General features: G+C 39.3%; 1 protein-coding gene across 5 annotated transcripts in view; it reads right to left on the reverse strand.

Moving 5' to 3' along the window:
* The window catches only part of LOC142157993 (uncharacterized), a 459,198-nt gene that overhangs the window by 375,174 nt on the left and 57,607 nt on the right, over window positions 1-26,417 (reverse strand). The window contains exons 1-2 of one of the 5 annotated variants that reach the window (XM_075211522.1): window positions 6,682-6,963; window positions 6,283-6,604 (exon numbers count right to left, since the gene is read on the reverse strand). The exons of the other annotated variants lie outside the window; for them this stretch is intronic. Coding sequence (XP_075067623.1) covers window positions 6,283-6,604; window positions 6,682-6,727 — 368 coding nt within the window. The 5' untranslated portion in view covers window positions 6,728-6,963. Of the gene's footprint in view, window positions 1-6,282; window positions 6,605-6,681; window positions 6,964-26,417 lie in introns of those variants that run through there. 5 annotated transcript variants of the gene reach the window in all.

Consider the following 26,417-nt stretch of genomic DNA (forward strand, 5'->3'; position numbering starts at 1 on the left):
ATACAGATTTATATAGCATTATAAAGGTTTACACAAAAGCTGCAGAAGAGATAAACAGGAGGGGAACATTCTACCTGGAAACACTGCTACATGAGGAAAACATTCAACAATACCTTGTAAGTTGCCTCACTCATCTGCCTTGTGCATGGCCTGGACACTCCCTGCTGTGCTGTTTAGAAACTTTGCTTCTTACAGCTGCACTTTTACTATTACTTTGTTTTATATTTTTAATCTTGCATAGCCCTCTCCATTCCAGCCAAATGTCACTGTAAAACCTAACCGTGTTTTGCTCACTTATCCCTCATTTCTGTCTTAACCACCTTCCATTCCCATACTGATCCTATTACCCTTTTTCCACCACATTTCTCTATTTCATGCTGATCTCTAGCCTTATTATGATTTACTCCTTTCTCTCTTTTTTTGTTCTCTCCATTATCCCTCTGATTCCCTTCCTATGTTTTCCCCTCTCCCTTCCCTTGTATTTCCCTATCCTTCTCTCTTTTCTGCTCCTGACCCCCTCTCCCTCTTGTCCCCCCTAGCTGCTCTTCTCTCTGCTTCCTTCTGTTCCTACCTGATTCCTTGCATCACTCCTGTTTCCTTCCTCTCCCATCCATTTCCCCTAAAATATGCCCCATCCCCCCCCCATTCCCTGCCCACTGATGGGTCCCCTACTAGTTCTATGTCTCATCTTATTTCAACCGCCTCTTCTTTACACTGCAGGGCCACTCTCTTGATCTGGTCTTTTTCCAGCTTTCTACTGTCTCTAGCTTCAACAATTCACCTTTCCCTCTCTCAGACCATCATCTCTCTTTTTAACATCTCCTCACCCCTCTCACCTTCCCCATTCTCTAAAGTTAATCTCCGCAAGCTTAACCTGGACACCATTGGTCCTACCCCTTTCTCCTCTCTTGTCTCATTCATCTCCCCTTTCACTTTACTTTCTTGCCCTGATCAGGCTGTCTCCTTCTATAATCACACCCTACCACTGCACTCTGTTACTCCAGCTTCATATGTCCCTGCCTCAACTTCAAAACTGCTTTCATAGTGCGTAACGGCTTTTGAAGAAGTTGCGCACTCAGATGGGATGAACACTCAATCTTTTAAAAGGCGTTTATTAGAACATGTAGGAAATGTAAGAATGCCATAAGGGATCAGATAAACTTCAAACATCGTACCACAGTTGCACAGCACTTTTTGCTTTTTCAGAATAGTAACCCCAATCTAATCCAAGCATTTGCTATGATAAAAATACATATGGGGAGACTAAAAGAGCTGTTGAAAAAGGAAACTAATAAAAAATTATTGAAGGGAAGTTTGGTCCTCTATGACCATAACAGTTATATGATATTCTTATAATTATTATATGGCATTTGCATGACTGATACATTTCTTTTGGAAAGTTCATCTACACTTGATTCAGGGTAACACATTACCATACAACACTACGGCATCACCATATATTACCATATGATACCCCTAGAACTATTATTTTTTCTTTTTGACATTTTAATTTATGTGAATTACAGCACTATACAATAATATGACAACTCACAAAATATAAATATTTTTTATATATAATTTGTATTATAAATAACAATTCATATTTAACATACTAAACTTTACATAATTCAAGGCACAATTACTATTTTTTCACCAATGAAATATAAACAATTTTATAGTCTATAACAATCAATATTCTAATCAATATTTTTTTGGGACAGTTTCTATATGTGAATCAGCACTATACAATTTTATGGCAGCCCACAAAATATAAAGATATTTTATATATTTTTTTTATTTCATATAAACTAATAACTAATTCAAGTTTAACATACTAACCACATATTAAGTAACAAAATCAATGTACTATCACAGTCCATTCATATGTTAAATAACTATAGTCTATAACAATCCAATATTAAAATTAATAGTCACATCATCATAATTTTCACATTGTTCACTTATTGGTCTGATCACTTCACAAATTAGTATATAGTTTTCTTTCACTATTTTATTTTTAATTGTTTTCACTTTTCACCTCCCTCACATTCATTTTATATTTTTGGATAATTATACAATCCCAATGAAGTGTTATATATTCTTTTAGTAAGCTAAAAGTTTGAACTAAATTTCATATGTATTGTGTCCTTTATGTTCTATAATGAATTTGAATATTAACCAGTAAATAATTTCTAATATACTTTAATAATACTTGTGTTAATGAGAAAGCCATCAAACTGAAACGCGCATCAGCGTTCGATCTGCTACCTCTAATTTCTCTGCTTATACTAGAAGGCTTATCCCATGATCACTGACAGATTATTTATAGGCAGAGACTTCTCACATATATCTTGATTTCTATTACATAAATAAAATACAGATATCAAATTGATTTTCAAGCAAGCAGCTCCTTCTAATCATCTATTATTTGGGACAAGCACTGACTTTTTTGGATCTACTTAAAATGTGATACCAGCATGATAATTAATGCAATGATCTGGTGTTTATTTTTTATTTTTAGCGTACTTTAAGTGAGATCATAGATAACCTATTTTTACAAGCGGAGAACAGATAAACACCAGCATAAGTGTGTCTATATAAAAAATATTGAGGTACCAAAGCCTATTGCAGATTCCCTGTAATTTTATTCACTAATAGCACAGAGATTATCCTGGAGTGTCCTAATTTACACTTCTTTCTGTACTTCCTTTTGTAGACATATATCAGTGTTTGGGTGCAGTCTTCAGGATTACTATACCAGTTATCATGTCCTGAAAGTCTATACGTTCTAGAGTAATATAGGGATATTTCTACTTAATACCTAGTCCAGTTGTCGCCCTCTTTTTTCTGCTGTTGTACTAAAGAAACAACAGAAAGTAACCACAGGAGATTCTTCATGTCTGGGCTGAGGAGTTGCAGAGAAAGGATCTGATTGCACTGATTCTGCTCAGTGGACATTTTCATGACACTGCTCACAATTTGTATGAATGAATTTGCATAAACTATGACCTATTTGAGAAGAGATAAAAATGAGTAAATCCCACAATTATAATTGAGTTATCTGTGAGCTGAGATAGTAAGAGATAAGTAATTGCCCAACACTAGGCGCCATTAAGCACTGCTGGCATTTTACAGTTGTTTCTTTAATTATCAAAATATACAATAGGATGTACAGTCATGGCCAAAAGGTTTGAGAATGACACAAATATTGGTTTTCACAAAGTTTGCTGCTTCAGTGTTTCTAGACCTTTTTGTCAGATGTTGCTGTGGTATACAGAATTAAAATTACAAGCATTTCATAAGTGTCAAAGGCTTTTATTGACAATTACATTAGGTTTATGGAAAGAGTCAATATTTGCAGTGTTGACCCTACTTTTTGAAGACATCTGCAATTCACCCTGGCATGCTGTCAATCTACTTCTGGACCACATACTGACTGATAGCCGCCCATTCTTGCCTAATCAATGCTTGGAGTTTGTCAGAATTTGTTGGTTTTGTGTTTGTCCACCTGCCTCTTGAGGATTGACCACAAGTTCTCGATGGGATTAAGGTCTGGGGAGTTTCCTGGCCATGGACCCAAAATTTAGATGTTTTGATCTCCGAGCAACTTAGTTATCACTTTTGCCTTATGGCAAGGTGCTCCAAGGCAAAAGTTCCAATTCGCCAAGGTTCAAAGTTACCCATTTTTCTGCTTTATTTCCTTAATGAATCAGACCCCTTATCTATATGCCAAAAGAGAAAAATGTGTAATAGCTAAAATATATTAGACACTAAATCAACAGAATCTACAGCAAAAATAATTTATCATATATAAACCCATATATGGATTCCATTACATGTTTTTATATTGAAATTACATTTTTTGTAGATAATTTTCATTCAGTACCTGATATATGGGACATATAAATAAATTACAAAATTACAGTATAGCATTTGTTATATTGTACAACGGTTTGAATTCTTTTGCAAGGCAGTGTATTTTTTAGCTATTAGAAGTTTTAACATTTCACGATAAAAACCTAAGTATAGTTTTGTACATAAAGCTTTTTATCTATTTTAATCTTACACCGTTTGGCATATCCCAGAATAAGTAACACAATGTTCCTCCATTATAACAAACTATCACTTACCACCACGTGTATTCTCTGCACAGAAATATATGAAATGAAATCCATTATATGTCACCCACTACCCTAATTTGACAGTAGATATGTGCAGTGTTTTAAGCTGGGGTATAAAGAGGAACACATTGGTTGCAAACAGGGCTGTTTTAATAAAGAGTAAAAAGGGGCATTTACCCTGAGCCCACTAGTTTGGGTAGTAAATTATAGAGCAAACTATTTTAGCTTGTATAGTTTTTTCCTAAAAGTTTACCTTAACGCCTGTTTTCTTGAGCAGGAGACGCATTGTTTCACAGAGGTGAGTCTCTTCAAGTGCTTCACCAATTTGAATTTGAACATTAGTCTACATCCTAAATCTGAACCTGCTGTTTTAAAAAGAACTATAAGGACCAAATGGGTCACAGACTCGACTATGAATATAACAAGTCCTGTGAATTTTTTTCAGATGTAGGAAGTGCAAAAAGAACATTCCACACATTGCGATTTTGTTGTATTGCACTGATAATAAATTAGGATATTCCTTGACTATAATACTATAGTTAATAAAATACTATAATGTTACAGTGAACATATGATTAAATTAGTAACTTGCAATCCACTCCTGACCGACTCTTGCTGCACTTTGTGACATATTCATTAGGTCCAGCACTGTACTCTTGGCTTTGATCATTTCTTAGAGAGCAGTATTGAACAATTGACTTTTTTTTTATGTTTTGGGGGTTTTAGTTATCTTTTCTTAATTGGTCTATGGCGGCTGAAGAAAGAAAATATTTTACTTTAAATCAAAGTGGCAAACATGCAGCAACAGGGAGTGTTTTATTCAATTAAATTTCATCTTAGGAAGTCTGTCTGTGTTTTTTAGGGACCCTTGCCCATTATACAGGCACCATAGGGGTGGAAATTTTGTCACTCCAGCGGTCCCAATCCTCTTTATTACCCCAACCATCACATCCCAGGACGTGTGGGAGGTGCCCCAGCACTTTTCAGCGCAGGTCTTGTAGTCTCTAGGATGAGGGCTCACTTTTTTTTTGTGCCCCCTTATTCTTCATATAAGTACTAGCCCTGCGCTGACCCCTTCACTATATGATGGCGAAAAGCCCAGGATGTCTACTGCTCTGGCTGGCGGGCGATTTGAGAAGAGAGTAACGCTGTCTGATTTTTTTTAATTTTATTTCAATGGAGTTCTAAACACACATTTGAAAGGAATGGGTAAAGAACTTATTTTAGGGGCAGCTTAAATATTACATTTGCAAAGTGGGTAATTTAGATGTAATCTGCCTTCAATTAGCTGTAATGGCTATTTACACTGATCTGCACTATGATTTGTATGTTAGGAGTTGAGATTTGAGCTTCACCAATGGCTACCCTACATCTATGTGGTGCTCCTCTGTTAGCACCTCAAAGACATTTAGGGGAATATTTACTAAAATGCAGTTTTGCCAAACCACATGGTTTTTAGCACTTTGATGTGCGACAAAACTGCACATAAAATGCTAGAACTGAAACCGCCATCAAAAGTTTACAATATGGAATAAGTACAGATCATACAATGTGTTAAACTGCGGCTTGTAAAACTACACGTCAAACCACCAGAAAAAGGCAGACATTTTAGTATAATGCCTATAAAAGGGCCAGACACCTTTCTGCTAGTGATGAAATATTAAAATGGCGATGATTAATGATATGGTTGGTGTGATTGGATTTCTCTCCATCAGATGAAGGAGGAGAGGGGTAGATGAAGGAAGGTGGAGGAGACCGCAGAGTGAGGCAGTTGTGACTGAGGTTGTACCTGGGATACCTCTTAGATGTCATTCAAATGTTTTTTCTGAACTGCTGGAACCTCCTTAATCTGTAAGAGCAGCCGAGGGATGATTTGGAGCCATTACCTGCATGCACCAATGATACACATGCTGTTTGTGTAGAATTGAGTTAATCCGTCAAACTAAAGTCAGTATGAAGATGTTATTTTGCATATAAATAAAGCACTTGTAAAAAAAGAAGTTTGCACGTTTTACCCGTCTTTTTCATTCCAACCTAATAAAAATATAAAATGAGACATGTTTACGTAAATAAATAAAGTGTATCTAGTTTTTATGTAGCTTTGATCTGTAATTAGCCATTGAAGTACTTTATGTATATAACATCAGATGATTTGTCACACAGTGACTCTCTTGCAGCATAATATGTTCCAGTTTCCTCTGGTCTCACCCCAGTGAGTTTGAAATAAACTTCTCCTTTATTTGTGTCTCTGGACAAAGTCAATCGTCCCTCAATAGATTGAGCAAAGTTTTTCAATTCATCATATCTTATTCTTCCCAACCACTCCAGCCCTTTCCCTGGGGCTTGGCGGATCCAGTGTACTGCCCATATCTTAGAGCTGTCAGTGAGGGAAGCACCGGTCACTTTACAGGTCAGTTCCAGAGTCTGTGATGGCTTCACAGTTCCAGGACCAGACTGTGTAAATGAAACCTGGGAAGAGACACCTGTAAAGAAACAACATATGTTTAGAACTTTCAAAAATGCAACTGAAAACTAAATCTCAGTAAGACAATGATCTTACATTGTACTAAAGATACAACAGAAAGTAACCACAGGAGATTCTTCATGTCTGAGCCGAGCAGTTACAGAGAAAGGATCTGATTGCACTTATTCTGCTGAATGGTCATTTCCTTGACACTGCTCACTATTTAAACGTGAATTTATTTGAATGAATTTGCATACACTATGCGCTAATTAAGTAAGGAGAGAAGAGATAAATTGAGTAATTCTCACAACCCAAGCTGATCCATAACTGTAATATGTGAGTTGTGATAGTAAGACATAAATAATTGCCCATCAATAGCTATTATTGAGCACTGCTTGCATTTTAAAGTTGTTGTTTCTCTAATTATCAAAATATACAATAGGATGTAAAACAATGTGAAAACACAAATGTACGTCAACCAGACCCTTTATCTATATGCAATAGAGAGAAAATGTGTAATAGCTAAAATATATTGTACACTAAATCAACAGGATGGGCAGCAAAAACATTTGTAATATGTAAATCAAATATATAAATTTCATTAACTGTTTGTGTTTTGAAATTACATTTCATGTAGATAATTTTAATTCAGCACCTGACATGTGGGAAATACAAGCAAATTACAAAATTACAGTATAGCATTTGTTATAATGTACAAAGACAGAATTGGTCAACGGTTTGAATTCTTTTGCAAGTCATTGTATTTTTAGCTTTTAGAAGTTTTAACATTTCACGATAAAAACCTAAGTATAGTTTTGTACATAAAGCTATTTATCTATTTTACTCTTACACAGTTTGGCATATGTGCAGAAAAAAGGGGGTTATTCTACCGCACCAACTGGAGGATTAGATCCCAGCACTGATACACATATATTGTAATAAAAGTGTGATAAGTAAATAAACTTGTTTGGCTGGGGTGCTACCTAGAAACATAACCATATCATAATTGAAAGGAAAGAAAGAACAGAAGTTTCTTTTGATTAGGTGCACTAAATCCTCTGAACTTTACCACTTGAATGAACAAGTTCTAGTGCCATCTTTTAAAACATAACTTTTATTGACATGTATTAAAAAGCGAAATATAAAGTAAAATTGTGCTCATAGATAAAAATGTGATTTAAATTGGTCTGGATGCACAATAATATTATACCTATATGGTCTTATTACATAGACCATATGGTATGGAGGTTTAAATTTAGCAAACCTGCAGGTATAATCAAGGGTCAGTTGTGTAGATGACCCGCAGTTGCAGAGATCTGTTATAACAGTTCTATGGTATCTGATAAGTTTAACTTGAGGTGGTCTAATTGCCACTTATCTCCTTAATGATTATAAATTATAAGATTAATCAGAATATTCACACCACTTCCATGCTCCTATATGGTATAGAGCTCTATATGCACTCTGTCAATTCGTGTCCTCTGTGTCTAACCTGAAAATATCGGCACACTGACATCCAAGGTACAATGGTTTATGGGGTGTGAATTGCTAACTGCCTGATAGTCCCCTTTTATCTCTGGATATATAGGAGTATAAGCTGCATTTGCATTTGCCAATTCCTCCAAGTATTAAATTATATGCATCCAGCTGTAACGCAGTTTGGCATATCCCAGAATAAGTAGTACAATGTTCCTCCATTATAGCAAACTATCACTTACCACTAGGTGTATTCTCTGCACACAAATATATGAAATGAAATCCATTATATGTCACCCACTATCCTAATTTGACAGTAGATATGTGCAGTGTTTTAAGCTGGGGTATAAAGAGGGAACACATTATTTGCAAACAGGGCTGTTTTAATAAAGAGGAAAAAGGGGCATTTACCCTGAGCCCACTAGTTTGGGTAGTACACTATAGAGTAGCCTATTTTAGCTTGTATAGTTTGGTCCTAAAAGTACTACCTCAACACTTGTTTTCCTGAGCAAGAGACACATTGTTGCAAAGAGGTGAGTCTCTTCAAGTGCTTGGCCAATTTGAACTTGAGCTTTAGTCCACATCCTAAATCTGAACTTGCTGTTTTAAAAAGAACTATAAGGACCTGTCGAATCTAAATCAAATTGTTCACCTGTAAGTGTCAGTTTATGAGCTCGTCAGCCGGAGAGAATTAAATACACTGCAAGTTCTGCATGTACAATTAGCTCTGATTTATTAGTTACAAGTCCATATCTATATAGCACAAAATCACATATTACAGAAAACTACACCCCAAAAGGTTTTAACCACTCATGCTTAACCCTTTACACAGATCTTGCTACATTCTCACACTTCACATAGGAATTCTCCCCAAGGGAGTTGCTTTATCTCCTATCTGCTATATCAAAGGTCATGGGCATAGTTTCTTGCAAACAATGAATACCTCCTACATACTAGCAGTATCTAATCTGTCTTTAAGCTATAAGAGAATAAAATGGCTATAAGGCAACAAGATGGCGTCAGCTTAGCAAAATCACATTTCTCAGACCCCATGGTCTGATCTTTGCCCTTTGTCCACTAGTGTCTGAAAGCAGCTATTTTTGCCCACATCTGATTTGTTGCATACCTCCCAAAAGTCCTTATTTTCACAGAGCCATAAAGGGGCGTGGTGCAGATTTGTTGAACAAATGTTTTTCTCTAGTGCTATGTACAGTATATCTATAAATATATCAATATCTAAATATATCTATCTACACATTATATATAGTAAAGCTGTGTACACACTACAGACAATTATTTCAGATGCAATCTCTGTAACGATTTTACTAATGACTGAAAGTCCCGATGAGTATGCCGGTTCAGGCATGCACACCTACACATACTACCATCAGGGGGTAAATGTATCAATATGCGGGTTCTTCAACACCCGCGTGTTCAGCCTCTTCCGCGATTAAATTTCAAGCGGCGCTGCATTGTAAAGGGAAGTTAACCCTTTACAATGCAGCGCCGCTTGAAATTTAGTCGCGGAAGAGGCTGAACACGCGGGTGTTGAAGAACCCGCATATTGATACATTTACCCCCAGATCTGTGATTTTCATCTCCCATAACCAACTGCTGAAATGATCATGCTGTTGAATCTAATTCAGATTGTTCACCTGTAAGTTTCAGTTTATCAGTTATGAGCTCATCAGCTGGAGAGAATTAAATACACTGCATGGTTTGAGTGTACAATAAACTCTGCTTTATTAGTTACTAGTTCCTATCTATATAGCAAAAATCACGTATTACAGAAAACTACGCCCCAAAACATTTTAACCACTCATGTTCCCTTCACACAGATGTTAGTATATTCTCTCATTATCAACAGGCTTATCTCCTGTCTGCTATGTCCAAGGTTATAAGCATAGCCTTGCAAATAATGAATTACTCCTACAAAACAGGTGCATCTAATTTGTATTTAAGCTATAACAGAACAGTGCAACCATTGCATCTTTTCCCAGATGCACTTTCCCATGCAATATATTAGCCATAATGGGGTAAAGGGCTTTTGGCAGATGCAAACGCTGACCTTTACTCCATTCTCCTTGCACTTCTAGTGCTCCATGTTTTGACCAAGTCTTTTTCTCATTTTCTGTTGCTTGTCTCTGCATACGTTGAAGTGTGGTACAGTCAACCTTGGGGTCAGTGGGTCACTAGGTAAATAGACTCCCCTTGGGGTACTGGGGCTATGGCTGCTTCTCGTGCGGCCTGGTCTACCAGTCTATTTCACTTAGCTTTGGGGGGTAGTATCTCTGTGTGTGTCTTCACCTTCATCACTGTTTGGAGGACAGCTGGAATGCAGTGAACAGTGCCCTGGTATGTTCAGCATATTGACTGGTTTGCTTACTAAACCCATAAGATCCCTACTTTTCCATATACGGCCATAATCATGCGCAATTACAAACGCATAACTTAAATCAGTCCTTTTGTATATATGTATGCAAGTGTCAGTGCCTTTAGTTCAGGTTCTTGTGCTGACATGTGACTCGGAAGAGTCTGTTGAATCACTATTTCTGTGTGTGTGGTTAGAGCACAGCCTGTATAAGAAACACCATTTATGTGGTAGCGTAAGATGTCTGCATTTGGTAGCGGTGTATCTTTTATGTCAGATAAAACCAAAGATCCTTGTCTCATTAGTTCTACACAATCATATTCAGAAAACTTTTGTGTTTGCATTTTTTCTTCCTGTTCAAGCTGGGATAGGATTCCCCCAAATCCCTAGGAGAACCCCGATAGATACAGGTACTTCTCCCATCTTTTGAAACTTGCTGCAATAAGGCAGCAGGATTCAACATTGTGCACCACTTAAGTGTAATGTTACAGGGAGTTAGCAGTGCTACTTAGTCTGGCTGCTGAGAAGTGTTTTGTTTGTGCTTGATTTAAAATTTCTGTTACCGCATGTGGCATCATTAGGGTTACTGGGTGCCCTAGCACAATATCTGTACTTTTTCCAAACACTATGGCCGCTGCAGCCACTGTTCATATGACTGGGTCTAATTGTGCAGAGTAGTATGCAAGTGACCTTAGCTTGCGACCATGTATCTGTGTCGGTACTCCTTGTCCATGTGCACTTTCTTTATAACAAGATAATGTGAAAGGCTTGTCATAATCTGGCAAAGTCAGTGCTGGCACTGAAGTTACTTCAACTTAAAATTGGTTAAACATTTGGCTCTGCTCAGAGGAGAGTATAAATGGATTGCTATCATCCAGAAGTGCTATTGCAGGAGCTCTTAAAGTCTTAAGGCTTTTTTCATTTATGTACAAACATTGAATTCCCATCAATGCATTACCATACCCATGATACAAAGAGGTATTTACAGTATATGATGATTATAGCACAGTAAATAAGGGCAGTGAATGTCTTTACAACACTGATTGACTCAAAACTATTATGAGGATAAAAGAATAAAAACCTTTGTTATCTACCATAATTTGACATTACATTGCATTACTCTCTTTCAAACCATCTGATATAAAATTTGGTTAAAAAAAACTAGGGATGTGCACCGGCGACTTTTGAGGTCTCGTGTTTTGTGTTTTGGATCCGGATTTTCGTTATTTTTGGGGTTCGGATTTGTCTCGCAAAACACTTGACGAAAGGTCTCGGTTCGGATTTAAGGTTTTGGATTCGGATTTTTTTTGAAAAAAACATAAAAAGTTTAAAAATCAAGTTTTTGGGCTTATTTTCACTCCTAGGCTATTATTAACCTCAATAACATTCAATAACAAGCATTTCCACTAATTTACAGTGTATTCTGAACACCTCACAATATAGTTATTAGTCCAAAACGTTGCAACAAGGTATCTTTCTGGACTGCGTAGAGGAGTGGGTCACCACAATATATATTAAAAACCCTGAACTTTTATGATTCGCACCAATAAATGTACCTGGACTGCGTAGAGGAGTGGGTCACCACAATATATATTAAAAACCCTGAACTTTTATGAATCGCACCAATAAATGTACCTGGACTGCGTAGAGGAGTGGGTCACCACAATATATTAAAAACCCTGAACTTTTATGAATCGCACCAATAAATGTACCTGGACTGCGTAGAGGAGTGGGTCACCACAATATATATAATAAGAAAACCATCAACTTGTTTGATTCGCACCAATAAATGTACCTGGACTGCGTAGAGGAGTGGGTCACCACAATATATTAAAAACCCTGAACTTTTATGAATCGCACCAATAAATGTACCTGGACTGCCTAGAGGAGTGGGTCACCACAATATATATAATAAGAAAACCATCAACTTGTTTGATTCGCACCAATAAATGTACCTGGACTGCGTAGAGGAGTGGGTCACCACAATATATATAATAAGAAAACCATCAACTAGTTTGATTCGCACCAATAAATGTACCTGGACTGCGTAGAGGAGTGGGTCACCACAATATATTAAAAACCCTGAACTTTTATGAATCGCACCAATAAATGTACCTGGACTGCCTAGAGGAGTGGGTCACCACAATATATATAATAAGAAAACCATCAACTTGTTTGATTCGCACCAATAAATGTACCTGGACTGCGTAGAGGAGTGGGTCACCACAATATATTAAAAACCCTGAACTTTTATGAATCGCACCAATAAATGTACCTGGACTGCGTAGAGGAGTGGGTCACCACAATATATATAATAAGAAAACCATCAACTTGTTTGATTCGCACCAATAAATGTACCTGGACTGCGTAGAGGAGTGGGTCACCACAATATATATAATAAGAAAACCATCAACTAGTTTGATTCGCACCAATAAATGTACCTGGACTGCGTAGAGAAGTGGGTCACCACAATATATTAAAAACCCTGAACTTTTATGAATCGCACCAATAAATGTACCTGGACTGCGTAGAGGAGTGGGTCACCACAATATATATAATAAGAAAACCATCAACTTGTTTGATTCGCACCAATAAATGTACCTGGACTGCGTAGAGGAGTGGGTCACCACAATATATTTAAAACCCTGAACTTTTATGAATCGCACCAATAAATGTACCTGGACTGCGTAGAGGAGTGGGTCACCACAATATATATAATAAGAAAACCATCAACTTGTTTGATTCGCACCAATAAATGTACCTGGACTGCATAGAGGAGTGGGTCACCACAATATATATAATAAGAAAACCATCAACTAGTTTGATTCGCACCAATAAATGTACCTGGACTGCGTAGAGGAGTGGGTCACCACAATATCTTAAAAACCCTGAACTTTTATGAATCGCACCAATAAATGTACCTGGACTGCGTAGAGGAGTGGGCACTGGGCACCACAATAAAATATATAAAAAACCTTCAACAGATCTGCATTACACTACACATACGGCTGCTCCTCCATCCTCTCCATCATACACATGTTGGAGTTTTAGCGTGTGACAACCTCTTGTTTTTGATAATGTCAGTGCATTTTGAATATTTTTCAATTTGCCCCACACCACTGAATGTACTTTATCTATGATACGCATCTATCTATCTTGACTGCGTAGTGTGGTGGCCCCGGTACACAATTTGGTACCGAGGCCACAATATAATTAAAAAACCCTCCACGTGTCAGAATTCCACCAAACAAGTATCTGGACTGCGTAGTGGGGTGGCCCCGGTACCCAATTTGATACCGGGGCCACAATAAAATAAATACACCCTCCACGTGTCAGAATTCCACCAAACAAGTATCTGGACTGCGTAGTGGGGTGGCCCCGGTACCCAATTTGATACCGGGGCCACAATACCTCCTCCAAACATGGTACAGACAATTCGTCATTGAGATCCCATCAAGTATGTTAAAGACAGACAGGGTCCAAGTGTTATTGGTTGACTTTGTAAACCAAAAAACTGTCCCTGTTGCACATAGTCGTGCAATGAAGACTGACTTTTTCATTTAAAGGCACCATCTTTCAAGTGTAGTGTTTGTAAGTCTAAGTCATATTATACTTTTGGTAAAATTGGTTTATTTTGTTCCTCTTTATGGTAACTACTAATAGAATTAAAGTATTAAATAGAAGCGGCAGTTCCTCTTTATGGTAATTAGTAATAGAATTAAAGTATGAAATAGAATTAAAGTATGAAATAGAATTAAAGTACTAAATAGAATTAAAGTATGAAATAGAATTAAAGTATTAAATAGAATTAAAGTATGAAATAGAGTGATATATAGAGTTGTAGTGTGGTATAGATAGAGTGGTCCCCACAATATAATAATAAAACCCTCAACTGGTCTGAATTCCACCAAACAAGTATCTGGACTGCGTAGTGTGGTGGCCCCGGTACACAATTTGGTACCGAGGCCACAATATAATTAAAAAATTGGGCATCAACTGTCACCGTTGTTTAATATCTGATACACCTAAATATGGACTGCACAGTGGAGTGGCCCCGGTAGTAAATTTGGTGCCGGGGCCACAATACCTCCTCCAACTTCCAAGTGTAGTGTTTATAAAGACAGACAGCGTCGAAGTGTTATTAGTTGGCTTTCTTAACCCTAAAATTGTCCCTGTTGCAAATATTCGTGCAATGGACAGTTACTTTTTTATTGAAAGACTCAAGCTTTCAAGTGTAGTGTTTATAAAATATAAACAACAATACAGTAGTTTTAGAGCACGTCAATACCTCTTGTTTTAAATTATGACACGGCATTTTACTTTTGGTTTAATTTCTTGAATTTTTTTAAATTTGGTTTTACTTTTTGAACATGGCAAACGACTGTTGATTGGTCATATAATGCCAAAAAAAAAGTTCCAAGATGGAATTGTCCTTGGGCCCTCACACCCACCCTTATGTTGTTGAAATAGGACATGCACACTTTAACAAACCAATCATTTCAGCGACAGGGCCTACCAAACAACTTTGGCTGAAATGATTGGTTTGTTTGGGCCCCCACACCAAAAAAGCTATTCATCTCTCCCTGTACAGACTAAACAGGCTCTACTGAGGCAAGATGTCGTCCTCATCCTCAACCTCTGATTCCTCTCCCCCTACAGTGTGTACTTCCTCCTCATCACACATTATCAATTCGTCCCCGCTGGACTCCACAACCACAGGTCCCTCTGTAGTATCTGGAGGGCAGTGCTGTACTTCATTGAGGAATTGATTATTCATTTTTATAAACATCATTTTTTCAACGTTGTGAGGAAGCAACCTCTTTCGCCGCTCACTGACCAGGTTCCCCGCTGCACTAAAAACTCTTTCCGAGTACACACTGGAGGGGGGACAACTCAGGTATAATAGAGCCAGTTTGTACAGGGGCTTCCAAACTGCCTTTTTTTCCTGCCAGTAACAATATGGACTGTCTGACATGTCTACTTGGATGGTGTCAGCAAAGTAATCATCCACAATTTTTTCTATTGTGACAGCATCCAATGCAGCGAGAGTAGACATGTCTGCAATGGTTGGCAGGTCCTTCAGTCCGGACCAGATGTTATCAGCATCCCCGCCAGTGCCTCTTTTGGGAAAACTGAGCTTTTTCCTCGCAGCCATAGATGTGGAAGAAAATGAGGGTGGAGCTGTTGGCATGTCACGGTCCTCTTCAGAGGACAATCTCCTGACCAGCAGGTCTTTGCACCGCTGTAGACTTGTGTCCGCCGGAAACAGAGACACAACATACGCTTTAAACCGAGGATCGAGCACGGTGGCCAGAATGTATTCCTCTGACTTTAAAAGAGTGACCACCCTCGGATCCTGGCAAAGCGTACGAAGTGCTACATCCACAAGAGCTACATGCTTGGTGTAATCGCAATGGCTTACCAGCTCCTCCCTCACTTTCTCCAGCTGCTTCTGCAACAGCCTGATCAGGGGAATGACCTGACTCAAGCTGGCAGTGTCGGAACTGACTTCTCGTGTGGCAAGTTCAAATGGCTGCAGAACCTTGCACAACACGGAAATCAGTCTCCACTGCGCTTGACTGAGGCGCATCCCCACTCCTTTGCCTATGTCGTAGGTGGCTGTGTAGGCCTGAATGGCCTTTTGCTGCTCCTCCATCCTCTGCAGCATATAGAGGGTGGAGTTCCAGCGCGTCACAACCTCTTGTTTGAGGTGATGGCAGGGCAGGTTCATGCTTTTTTGATGTGCCTCTAGTCTGCGGTAGGCACTGGCTGAATGCCGAAAGTGTCCAGCAATTTTGCGCGCCACCGCAAGCATCTCCTGCACACCCCTGTCACTCTTGAGGTAATGCTGCACCACCAAATTAATGGTGTGGGCAAAACATGGGACGTGCTGGAAATTGCCCATATTTAATGCCCGCACAATGTTACTGGCATTGTCTGACACCACAAATCCCCATGAGAGTCTAAGTGGGGTAAGCCACTGGGAGATAATTTCCCTCATTTTCTCTAATATGTTGTTAGCGTTGTGCCTCTTATTAAAGCCTGTAATACACAATGTTGCCTGCCTTTGCATGAGCAGCCATTTTGTAGATGCTGCTACTGATGCAGCTGTTGCTGTTGCTGCGGAAGGGGATGCATCTACCCAGTGGGCTGTCACAGTCATATAGTCCTTCGTTTGCCCAGAACCACTTGTCCACATGTCCGTGGTTAAGTGGACAGTGGGTACAACCGCATTTTTAAGAGCACTGAGGACACTTGATCGTACTTCTCTGTACATTTTTGGTATCGCCTGCCTAGTGAAGTGGAATCTCGAGGGGATTTGGTACCGGGGACACAATACCTCCATCAACCCTCTAAATCCCACTCCACTGATGGCGGACACCGGGCGCACGTCTAACACCAACATTGCAGTTACAGCCGCAGTTATACGCTTTGCAATAGGGTGACTACTATCGTATTTTGTGGTCATGGCAAACGACTGTTGGACGGTCAATTGTTTTGTGAAAGACTTAGCGGTCTTACGACTTCCCCTCTGGGAAGATGACCGACTAACAGCAGCAACAGCAGCAGTGGCAGTAGTAGGCGTACCGCTGCAGGATTCCTCGGATGAATCCCGTATTGAGGAGGACTCAGTCTGGCTGCTGACTAGGGCTGCAGGACTGAATCTGATGGAGATTGTGGAGGAAGTTGACGAGGAGGGTGTTGCTGGTGTGTATCCAACTGGACCACGGGATTTAGGTGTCCCTGTACCGATGAGGGTCCTAGCCCCAGTTCCTGAACTAACCACTGAACTATGAAGGTTATTCAGGTGACGTATAAGGGAGGATGTTCCTAGGTGGGCAAGATCCTTACCCCTGCTTATTTGAGCTTTACATAAGCTACATATGGCCATACATTGGTTGTCTGGATTTGGATAAAAATAACTCCAGACCGAAGAGGTGCATTTTTTGGTCTTCTGACCAGGCATGACGATGGGCTTTTTCATCCCATGGACATCAGCTGTTTCCCCCCCTGGTGCCTCATTTACAATAACCACATCACCATCCTCATCATCAAGTTCCTCCACAGCGCCAGCTACATCATCAATAGCCTCCTCCCGAGCCACCTCTTCCCGTACAGTGATAGGAAGGTCAGGCTTGACAACCACCAACATCCTTGGACTCGCCTTGTGGATTTGTGATAATTTCTCTTTAGAAGGCAGAGTTGTTTGCTGTTTTGTTGCTGACAGCATAACTCTCTTCAATTTTTTGTAGGGGGGGGGAGGAGGAGGAGGGCTAAGATCCGTGGGTGAAGCTGAACCACTAGTCATGAACACGGGCCAGGGCCTAAGCCATTCCTTGCCACTCCGTGTCGTAAATGGCATATTGGCAACTTTACGTTTCTCCTCAGATGATTTTAAGTTTCTCTTTTTGCTACTTTTTCTTAACTTGGGCTTTTTGGATTTTACATGCCCGGTACTACGAGATCTGGCATCGGGCTTGGAAGACGACGTTGATGGCATTTCATCGTCTATGTCATGACTAGTGGCAGCAGCTTCAGCATTAGGAGGAAGTGGGTCTTGATCTTTCCCTACTTTATCCTCCAAATTTTTGGTCTCCATTATATGTAGCACAAGATACTGCAGAATGTGTGAACTTGGTAATATTGCAGTACCAATGGACTTATACTGCTGGATTGGTTTTGCAAATTTGGTTATAATTATTATATTTATTTATTTTTTTTTAAATTTTTTATTTTTTTTTACTTTTTTTTATTTTTTAAAAACTTGGGAATAATGGGGAAATAACTATGCCCTTAGAAGCACAGAGCACAGGACACAGCACCACTGGACTGAACAGGACACGGCACAGGACCCAGCAGCACTACGGACCTCATCAGGACAGAGCACAGGACACAGCACCACTGGACTGATACTGCAGAATGTGTGAACTTTGTAATATTGCAGTACCAATGGACTTATACTGCTGGATTGGTTTTGCAAATTTGGTTATAATTATTATATATTTTTTTTTTTTTTTAAAAATTTTATTTTTTTTTACTTTTTTTTTATTTTTTAAAAACTTGGGAATAATGGGGAAATAACTATGCCCTTAGAAGCACAGAGCACAGGACACAGCACCACTGGACTGAACAGGACACGGCACAGGACCCAGCAGCACTACGGAACTCAGCAGGACAGAGCACAGGACACAGCACCACTGGACTGATACTGCAGAATGTGTAAACTTTGTAATATTGCAGTACCACTGGACTTTTACTGCTGAATGTGTGAACTTGGTAATATTGCAGTACCAATGGGCTTATACTGCAGGATTGGTTGTGCAAATTTTGTGGTAATTAAAATAAATTTAAGTAGTTTTTGGTATTTTTTAAAAAAACTTTTGTTTATTTTTTTAAACACAGGGGAATATTGGGGAAATAACTATGCCCTTAAAAGCACAGAGCACAGGACACAGCACCACTGGACTGAACAGGACACAGCACAGGACCCAGCAGCACCACTGACCTCAGAAGGACAGAGCACAGCACACAGCACCACTGGACTGATACTGCAGAACACAGCACAGCACAGCACAGCACAGCACAGAACTAAACAGCACAGCACAGAACTAAACAGCACAGCACGAGATCTACCAGGACAGAGGACCACCTAACACACCCTCCCTCTACCCTGATCAATGCCCGAGTGAAGATGGCGGCGACTAGCGGGGAATTTATAGGATCCGAGTATCGCGAGATCCGACAACGGGATTATGAGTCAGAGCCTCAGTTTCACATTTGAATTTGGCGCCAATACCCGGATCTGTCTCGGATCCGACTCGGATCCGCAACGTTCGGGTGGGCTCGGATTTCATAAATCCGAGTGCGCTCATCCCTAAAAAAAAAAACCAAAAATAAACCTAAACACTATTTCATATTCAACTATGTTTCTCCTTTTCTCTTTAAAAACATCTTCTCACCTTCTACGACTTACAGAAAAACAACCTAGATCATGCATTTGCTATGCGAATAGCCCATAAGCTCTAATATCTATTTCATAAACAAGGTAATTATTACTCAGCAGAGTCTACGTTCTTTAAATCTATCATTAGTTTATACTTATGTTTGTTGTGACAGTAGACCAAAACATATTGCAAACTTCTATTCATTGGAAGTTGGATCAATGCAATCTGGATTGCCTAAAGGGTCTTTTTTGCTGGAGACCTGTGAAGAAAAAACTTTTGCATAGAGATTAACATTTATTCACTAGGAATTACAGTAACTATGACCGTCGCCTCTCCTCCACCCTGGTCACCTCATCCCACTCCAGAATCCAGGACTTCTCCCGTGCAGCCCCCCTTCACTGGAACGACCTCCCCCGCTCCATCCGTCTCTCTCCCAATCTAAGCTCCTTCAAACGGGCACTCAAAACCCACCTGTTCCTTAAAGCCTACCAATCTTCCACCTAACCCGTCCTACCCGCCCCTATTCTGCCCTTACACGTCAACTGGCTCCCTTTGTGCTTGTGTTTTGTTTACCCTCCCTTAGGATGTAAGCTCATTGAGCAGGGCCCTCTTCCCTCCTGTCTCCATACCTGTTCTTCTGCTCCGTCTGTACTGCATCAGCCTGCCTGGAGCCTCTTAAGTTTTGGTATTTATTGTTTACTGTTCAGTTATGTCTCACCCTGTATAGTCTACTGTTTGTACTGTGTACGGCGCTGCGGAACTCTTGTGGCGCCTAACAAATAAAGGATAATAATAATAATAATAACTATCATGCTTGTCAGTATCAGTACACCGTTATTCGGTAACCAGTAAACATTTTTGTGTATTGAACAGCTGCTAAAAGCTTAACTGTGACACTATGGGGGGTATTCAATTATTAGCGAGTTTGTAATTTCGAGCGCGTTACGTCTTTTTTTTTTTCCTTATTTTCGAGCGCGGAAACTTCTCCCGCAATTCAATTATTTTTTTTTTTACCAAAATGGTCTTATCGCGCTCCAAACATTTGTCAATGTTAAAGTATAGGCTGGATGCGAACCCTCAGCGAAAAAAGCTATTCAATTGTTTTTTAACGCTGTGGGTGAAACAGGCAAATCTGCTGTTTCATCTCGCACCTCCTTGGTCTGCTCAAAGAAAATTTTTTTTTATTAAGTTAAGAAAAATATACATTAAACTGAAAAAATAGGTATAAAAGTTCATAAAAATAACCTACAAACTGAAAAGTACTATTTTTAAAAAAAAATAAAAGTGTAATAATTAATCATTTTTTGAAAGTTCCCCCTTTTAAAAAATCCATTAGTGGTGCATGTATTTAAACTTTATTTAAAGTCAGCTCTCATCAAAATTGTGAAAAGTAGCATGTTATTTATTTATTTTTTTTAAAACCAAAAGCGTTTGCTCCCCACTCTATTTAGTCTTAACCCTAGTGCTGGCAGGCTATTGCTGTGTGTGTTAAAATCTTTGAAAATTTTTGCGTAGGGTTCCTCCTATTTTAATTAAACCAGCACTAGGCAGACCATCCGGGGGTGATAGGCACTATAGCGGGGGGGAAACGCAGTTTGGGTCCCACGGCCATAATGATTAAACACCCACAGACTGTTCAGCGCTGGCCTGGATTCCCTAGGGAGCGTGGTCCGCTGAAAAATGTTAGCAGGCCACCCCCCTAGGGACACCCAGCCCAGACCCACAACATTATGGGCCCCCGGGCAAAGCAGGGCACCGGGGCCCCTATACATATATATATATATATATAGATATAGATATAGATATAGATATATAGATATAGATATAGATATAGATATAGATAGATAGAGATAGATAGATGTACTTGCTCAGTGACCCTTGAAAGTTTTTTTTTCAGGTTTTTTTTTTCAGGATTATTTATTCCAATCAAGAGCCCTGCCTATGGGGCCCCCTTGTCCGTGGGGCCCCCGGGCAGCTGCCCATCGTGCCCAATGGAAAAGATGGCCCTTTCACCCGTCTCGCTAACAATTGAATATGAGAGGTTATAAGCATAGCCTTGCAAATAATGAATTACTCCTACAAAACAGGTGCATCTAATTTGTATTTAAGCTATAACAGAGCAAAATGCCTATAAGGCAACAAGATGGCGTCAGCGTAGCAAAATCACATTTCTCAATGGCTTCGTACACGCTCTACAGATATCTGCCATAGCAGCAGCAATATGAATTTAAATAGTGCAAACAAACACATACAAACTTCTTGGAAGAGGAAATAGCATAATCACCATTCATTGCTTTGTGTATAGTGTACATTCGGTTAACTTCCTTCACAACTGTACACAAGGTAGGATTTATTGTTATATAATGAGCCTGGCAATTAAAAGAAAATCTCCTGCCTGTTTGTTTGTCGCCATGTTGATAACGCTGCAAAAAATTAACCGGAGAGAAGGAAGAGGAATGAATTGCAGTTGTTGGACCAAGGAGTGTTTGCTGAAGTGAGAGTCCTTTTCACATATGCCACTGCTACAGGACATATGGGAGAAGAATCCTAACGACTTCAGAAATTTTGAATGAATGATCCTACATTCCAAGCACTGTGGACCATCTGTGGTGCCTTATAGATAAAAGATAATAATAATAAATAGAGCTGAAGAAAAAAAACAATTGAACACACTGACCGCTCCTGACTGTGCACACATCTCACAGTGAGTTAAGCTTTAGTGAGCCTGGTTTCATAATTAAGCAACCAATCAGGTGCAGTCTCTTACTGTGCTCAACCAATCACAGATGGCCTATTCTTTGTTCAGGCTCCCAGCAGTCTGGACCAGATGCTGAGTAGGCTTGTAGGAAATGGAAGTAAGTGTGTGTGTGTTTGAGAAAGGTGGATTCTTTATTTCCTTTTTTTTCCATTTCAGTCAGGCAAGATAGCTCAAACAGCAGTTGCTTCATAGTGGGATGTTTTGTTTTCCTCTCATTTATCAAAATTGCGATGATGGTTTAAACCATGATTATTGTTGAGCACATTGCACTTAAGAAAATCACTTGGTTTATAAAACATATATCAAAGCACCTGCAAACCTGCAGATTGAGCAAAGGTTAGTAAATCTTACCCTTAGAATAAATAAATTTAAATCAATTATTTTACTAATTAGTGAAATAATCATGGGAGAGGTAAACATCATAGGAAGAATTGTCAGATGAAAAGGGGCAATTGAGGTAACGATAATCAACTAGTAGATAGCCTATTATTTGTTTAGAACAAAGAGATAATAGTAAAGCATATATAGTTGATAACAAGGATAAATGATGCTACAAAGGATGCAGATGATCCTAACCTGGCCCCAACCAGTCAATTTTGGGCCATAACAAAGTTTGATGCAAATAATTCTGATTTTCCTTTTGTTCCAAGCATCAGTAACTCTCTTGTATCGAACATTATTACTCTCGCCAGGCTACTGCAAATAATATTACAGACTGGACTATGACAATAACAAGTCCTGTGAATTTTATTCAGATGTAGGAAGTGCAAAAAGAACATTCCACACATTGCAATTTTATTGTATTGCACTGATAATAAATTAGGATATTCCTTGACTATAGTACTATAGTTAATAAAAAACTATAATGTTACAGTTGACATATGATTAAATTATTTGCTTGCAATCCTTGCCTGACCGACTTTTGCTGCACTTTGTGAAATTATATTCATTAGGTTCAGCACTGTACGCTTGGCTTTGATAATTTCTTAGAGAGCAGTATTGAACAATTGGTCCATTTTTTATGTTTTGGGGGTTTAATTATCTTTTCTAAATTGGTCTATGATGGATGAAGAAAGAAAATATTTTACTTTAAATTAAAGCGGCGAACATGCAGCAATAGGGAGTGTTTTATTAAATTAAATTACATTTTAGGAAATGTGTCAGTGGTTTTTAGGGACCCTTTATTCTGGCTCCATAGGGGTAGAAATGTTGTCACTCCAGCAGTCCTCTATTACCCCAGCCACCGCATCCCAGGACATATGGGAGGTGCCCCAGCACTTTCCAGTGCAGGGCTTTTAGTCTGTAGGATGAAGGGTCACTATTTTTTTGTAGCCCATTATGTTTCATATAAGTACTAGCCCTGTGCTGACCCTTCGCTATATGATGGACAAAAGCCCAGAATGTCTATTGCTCTGGCTTGCTGGCAATTTGAGAAGAGGGTAACGCTGTCTGATTTTTCTCATTTTATTTCAATGGAGTTCAAAACACACATTTGGACTGAATGGGTAAAGATCTTATTTTAGGGGCACATTAATATTACGTTTGCAAAATGGGTAATTCAAATGTAATCTGCCTTCAATTTGCCTTAATGGCTATTTACACTAATCTGCACTATGATTTGTATGTTAGGAGTTGAGATTTGAGCTTCACCAATGGCTACCCTACATCTATGTGGTGCTCCTCTGTTAGCACCTTGAAGACATTTAGGGGAATATTTACTAAAATGCAGTTTTGCCAAACCACATGGTTTTTAGCACTTTGATGTGCGACAAAACTGCACATAAAATGCTAGAACTGAAACCGCCATCAAAAGTTTACAACATGGAATAAGTACAGATCATACAATGTGTTAAGCTGCGGTTTGTAAAACCACACGTCAAACCACCAGAAAAAGGCAGACATTTTAGTATAATGCCTATAAAAGGGCCAGAAACCTTTCTGCTAATGATGGAATTTTAAAATGGCGATGATTGGTGATATGGTTGGTGTGATTGTATTTCTCTCCATCAGATGGAGGAGGAGAGGGGTAGAAGAAGGAAGGTGGAGGAGACCGCAGAGTGAGGCAGTTATGACTGAGGTTGTACCTGGGATACCTCTTAGATGTCATTCAAATGTTTCTTCTGAACTGCTGGAACCTCCTTAATCTGTATGAGCAGCTGAGGGATGATTTGGAGCCATTACCTGCATGCACCAAATGATACACATGCTGTTGGTGTGGAATTGCGTTAATCCATCAAACTAAAGTCAGTATGAAGATGTTATTTTGCATGTAAATAAAGCACTTGTAAAAAAGAAGTTTGCACGTTTTACACGTCTTTTTCATTCCAACCTAATGAAAATATAAAATGAGACATGTTTAAGAAAATAAATAAAAAGTATCTAGTTTTTATGTAGTTTTGATCTGTAATTAGCCATTGAAGTACTTTATGTATATAACATTAGATGATATGTCACACAGTGACTCTCTTGCAGCATAATATGTTCCAGTTTCCTTACCTTCCTTAACTTCCTTCACAACTGTGCACAAGGTAGGATATATTGTTATATAATGAGCCTGGCAAATAAAAGAAAATCTCCTGCTTGTATGTTTGTCGCCATGGTGATAGCGCTGCAAACAATTAACCGGAGAGAAGGGAGAGAAATGAATTACAGTTGTTGGACCAAGGAGCGTTTGCTGAGGTGAGAGTCCTTTTCACATATGCCACTGCTACAGGACATATGGGAGAAGAATCCTAACGACTTCTGGAATTTCAGATGAATGTTCCTACATTCCAGGCACTGTGGACCTTCTGTGGCGCTTTATAGATAAAAGTTAATAATTAGAGATGGGCAGGCTCTGTTTCCCCAAAACCGAGCCCACCCGAACTTAGGGGACCCGAGTACAGAGCCGAGTCGGCTCGGTACTTTTGCGCTAATTCGGATTCATTGTGACATCAGATCTCAGATCTCAGATCTCACGAGTTTTTGAATCTATAAATACCGCCCTCCACGGGCGCCATTTGAGAGAGGGATACAGAAGGGGTAGGATAGAGTGAGAGCAGTTGGGCAGGCAAACATACAGATGTGAAAGAGAAGGGTGGTAGCAGTGTTCAACAAAGCTCCATTGCTAATTGTCATTGGTGAAATCCAAATATACTAGTCCTTGCAGGCTTTTTTTCAGAATATGCACCAAAAAGTGTAGGATGTTATATACACCCAAAGACAAGAGCTCCTTTGCGGAATTTGTCATTGCTGAAATACAAATATACAAGTCCTTGCAGCTTTTTTTCTGAATTTGCACCAATAAGTGTAGGGTGTTATATACACCCAAAGACAAGAGCTCCATTGCTGAATTTGTCATTGCTGAAATACAAATATGCAAGTCCTTGCAGACTATTTTTCTGAATTTGCACCAAAAAGTGTAGGATGTTATCCAAATGGATTCACAGCAGTACACAGAAGAGCAGCAAGCAGCTGCTGCCACCAGTCCTGATGATACTAATCCCTGTACATCATCTGGTAAAGCCTATGTAAAAGTACATAGTCTTTTTAAGCCAGGGAAAAAAACAGAAAAAAAGCAACCTTTTACCGTGGTGAAGAAAAAAGAGCTGTAATCCATGAAAAGTTAGCTGCCGAAAAAGAAAAATTGCCAACATGCCATTCTACATACGCAGTGGCAAAGAAAGAATGAGGCCTTCGCCTTTCTCTATCGATGCGAGAACTATAATTGTTACTGAGGCTTCTTCTGGTAAGGTCACTTGTGACCAAGCAAGACCAATAATTTGGACTACAAAGGTGGTGCACAAATACTGTTATGAGTAAAAGCCGCGCTGGAAGAAAACAGTAAGGCATTAGAGAAAAATGTATGCTCAGATTCAGAAATGACACCAATCCCTGAGGAGAGTCTATCCACGAGGGCTATGTGTAATCGTGACAATTCAGATAGTGTGTCCATAAAGAAGGCCCCTTTCAGCATTTCTGCTGATGAGTGCCTGAACAGCCCGAGTGTAGCCGGTGATACACCAATTGAGGATGCCACTTTGGAATTGGAACAGGATGAGGGGGATATTTGTGTAGCCGACGAGGGCGCTAATGAGGATGTTAATGAGGATGATCTTGTTTGTGTAAGTCCTGCACCAGTGGAAGCAGTTCTGGCAAGTGATAAGAAGAAGGCCATTATCATGCCTGGACATAAGACCAAAAAAGCCACTTCTTATGTGTAGAATGACTTCTACCCAAATCCTGACAACAGTTGTCTAGCCATTTGTAGTGTATGTAAAGCCACAGTCAGTCGAGGGAGGGA

This window comes from Mixophyes fleayi, chromosome 1 (assembly GCF_038048845.1).
Source record: "Mixophyes fleayi isolate aMixFle1 chromosome 1, aMixFle1.hap1, whole genome shotgun sequence".
NCBI lineage: Eukaryota > Metazoa > Chordata > Amphibia > Anura > Limnodynastidae > Mixophyes > Mixophyes fleayi.